This window comes from Mandrillus leucophaeus, unplaced genomic scaffold, assembly GCF_000951045.1.
Source record: "Mandrillus leucophaeus isolate KB7577 unplaced genomic scaffold, Mleu.le_1.0 Scaffold8, whole genome shotgun sequence".
NCBI lineage: Eukaryota > Metazoa > Chordata > Mammalia > Primates > Cercopithecidae > Mandrillus > Mandrillus leucophaeus.
In genome coordinates, this window is record NW_012108696.1 from 1,812,872 (window position 1) to 1,814,727 (window position 1,856).

Below are 1,856 nucleotides of genomic sequence, written 5' to 3' on the forward strand. Positions count from 1 at the left end.
GCTCTGTGGCCCAGGCTGGAGTGCAGTGGCGCTATCGCGGCTCACTGCAAGCTCTGCCTCCCAGTTCAAGCGATTCTTCTGCCGCAGCCTCCCGAGTAGCTGGGACTACAGCTATGCGCCACCACGCCTGGCTCACTCTTTTTTTTTTTGTAGTTTTAGTCGAGACAGGGTTTCACTATATTGGCCAGGTTGGTCTCGAACTCCTGGCCTCGTGGTCCGCCCGCCTCAGCCTCCCAAAGTGCTGGGAATGCAGGCTTGAGCCACCGCACCTGGCTTTTTTTTTTTTTTTTTTTTGAGATGGAGTCTCAGGCTGTTGCCCAGCCTGGAGTGCAGTAGCATGATCTTGGCTCACTGCAACCTCCGCCTCCCAGTTCAAGCAATTCTCCTGCCTTAGCCTCTTGAGTAGCTGGGATTACAGGCACCTGCCACCACGCCTGGCTAATTTTTATATTTTTACTTGAGACGTGGTTTCACTATGTTGGCCAGGCTGGTCTCAAAACTCCTGACCTCAGGTGATCTGCCCGCCTCAGCCTTCCAAAATGCTGGGATTACAGGCGTAAGCCACGGCACCTGGCCCTGTATTATTACTATTACTGCTATCATTATTGTGAGTGAATGGGAGCACGTTGTTCACCTTGTGAATGGGAGTTTCTGAACTGAGCAACTGCTGAGTGTGTTGCATCCTAGAGACACAGCAGTGATCAAGACAGACAGACCCTGTCCCCGATCTTAGGGGTTTGTTGGTCCTGGTGGGCGGGGTGCAGGTACCTGCTGGCAGCTTCGTGCAGGCCGATCAGGTGTGTGGAACTGGAGTCCCAGGCACTGAGGAGGCCCTGCAGCCGTCCTGGGAGGCGTTCCTGAAAGTCCTGTAAAGGGATGCCTCAGGGAGCGTGGGGCTGGGGAGGACCCCTGGGAGAGAGGACATGGTGGATGTTGGTCCCAGGCCCAGCCAGCTGACTGTCACTGCAGGGGAAGAAGTTCCTGGGCGACCTGCAGCCGGACGGAAGGATCATGTGGCAGGAGACTGGGCAGATCTTCAACTCACCCAGCGCCTGGGCCACCCACTGCAAGAAGCTGGTAAACCCTGCCAAGAAGTCGGGCTGTGGCTGGGCCTCTGTCAAGTACAAAGGCCAGAAACTGGACAAGTACAAGGCCACCTGGCTCCGGCTGCACCAGCTGCACACGCCTGCCACTGCTGCTGACGAGGTATGTGCTGCAGCCTCCTCCAGGAAGCCGCCCAGGTCACTGTGGAATGAGGGGTGCCCAGCCTGACACAGCTGTCTCAGGAGGAGGTATTATAGTAATATATACAAACATGGATGGAGCCCTTACCATGTGACATGCCTCTTCCATCCCTCCAAGACTGGGGTGGAGAGAGGGGACATGGGAGCTTGGGCTTTGAGGGATGAGCAGGAGTTTTTCAGAGCAACTTGAAGGAAAGGGCTTTCTTTTCTTTTCTTTTTTCTTTTTTCGAGACTGAGTCTCACTCTTGCCCAGGCTGGAGTGCAGTGACGCGATCTTGCCTCACTGCAAGCTCTGCCTCCCGGGTTCACGCCATTCTCCTGCCTCAGCCTCCTGAGTAGCTGGGACTATAGGCGCCCGCCACCACCCCCGGCTAGGGAAGAGCTTTCTAGAAGGATGGAATGGCATATGCAAAGTCACGTAGGCAAGAAGACAGACATGCTGGTGTTGTGGGTGGCTGAGGGGGCTGGAAATGTTGGCAGGGACCAGAGGGGCCCTGGGGAACTTCAAATGCTATGATAATAGATGTTCTTTGAGTGTTCACCAGCCGGGTGAACTTGGCCAAGAACCCTTTGTGTACCTTAGTTTTTTTCTCTTTTTTTTTTTTTTTTTTT

General features: G+C 54.6%; 1 protein-coding gene across 1 annotated transcript in view; it reads left to right on the forward strand.

The window, feature by feature from the left end:
• Nucleotides 1-1,011: 1,011 nt before the first annotated feature.
• MPND (MPN domain containing) overlaps nt 1,012-1,856 on the forward strand; it is a 25,805-nt gene continuing 24,960 nt past the window's right edge. The window contains exon 1 of the mRNA XM_011967465.1: nt 1,012-1,206. Coding sequence (XP_011822855.1) covers nt 1,012-1,206 — 195 coding nt within the window. The remainder of the gene's footprint in view (nt 1,207-1,856) is intronic.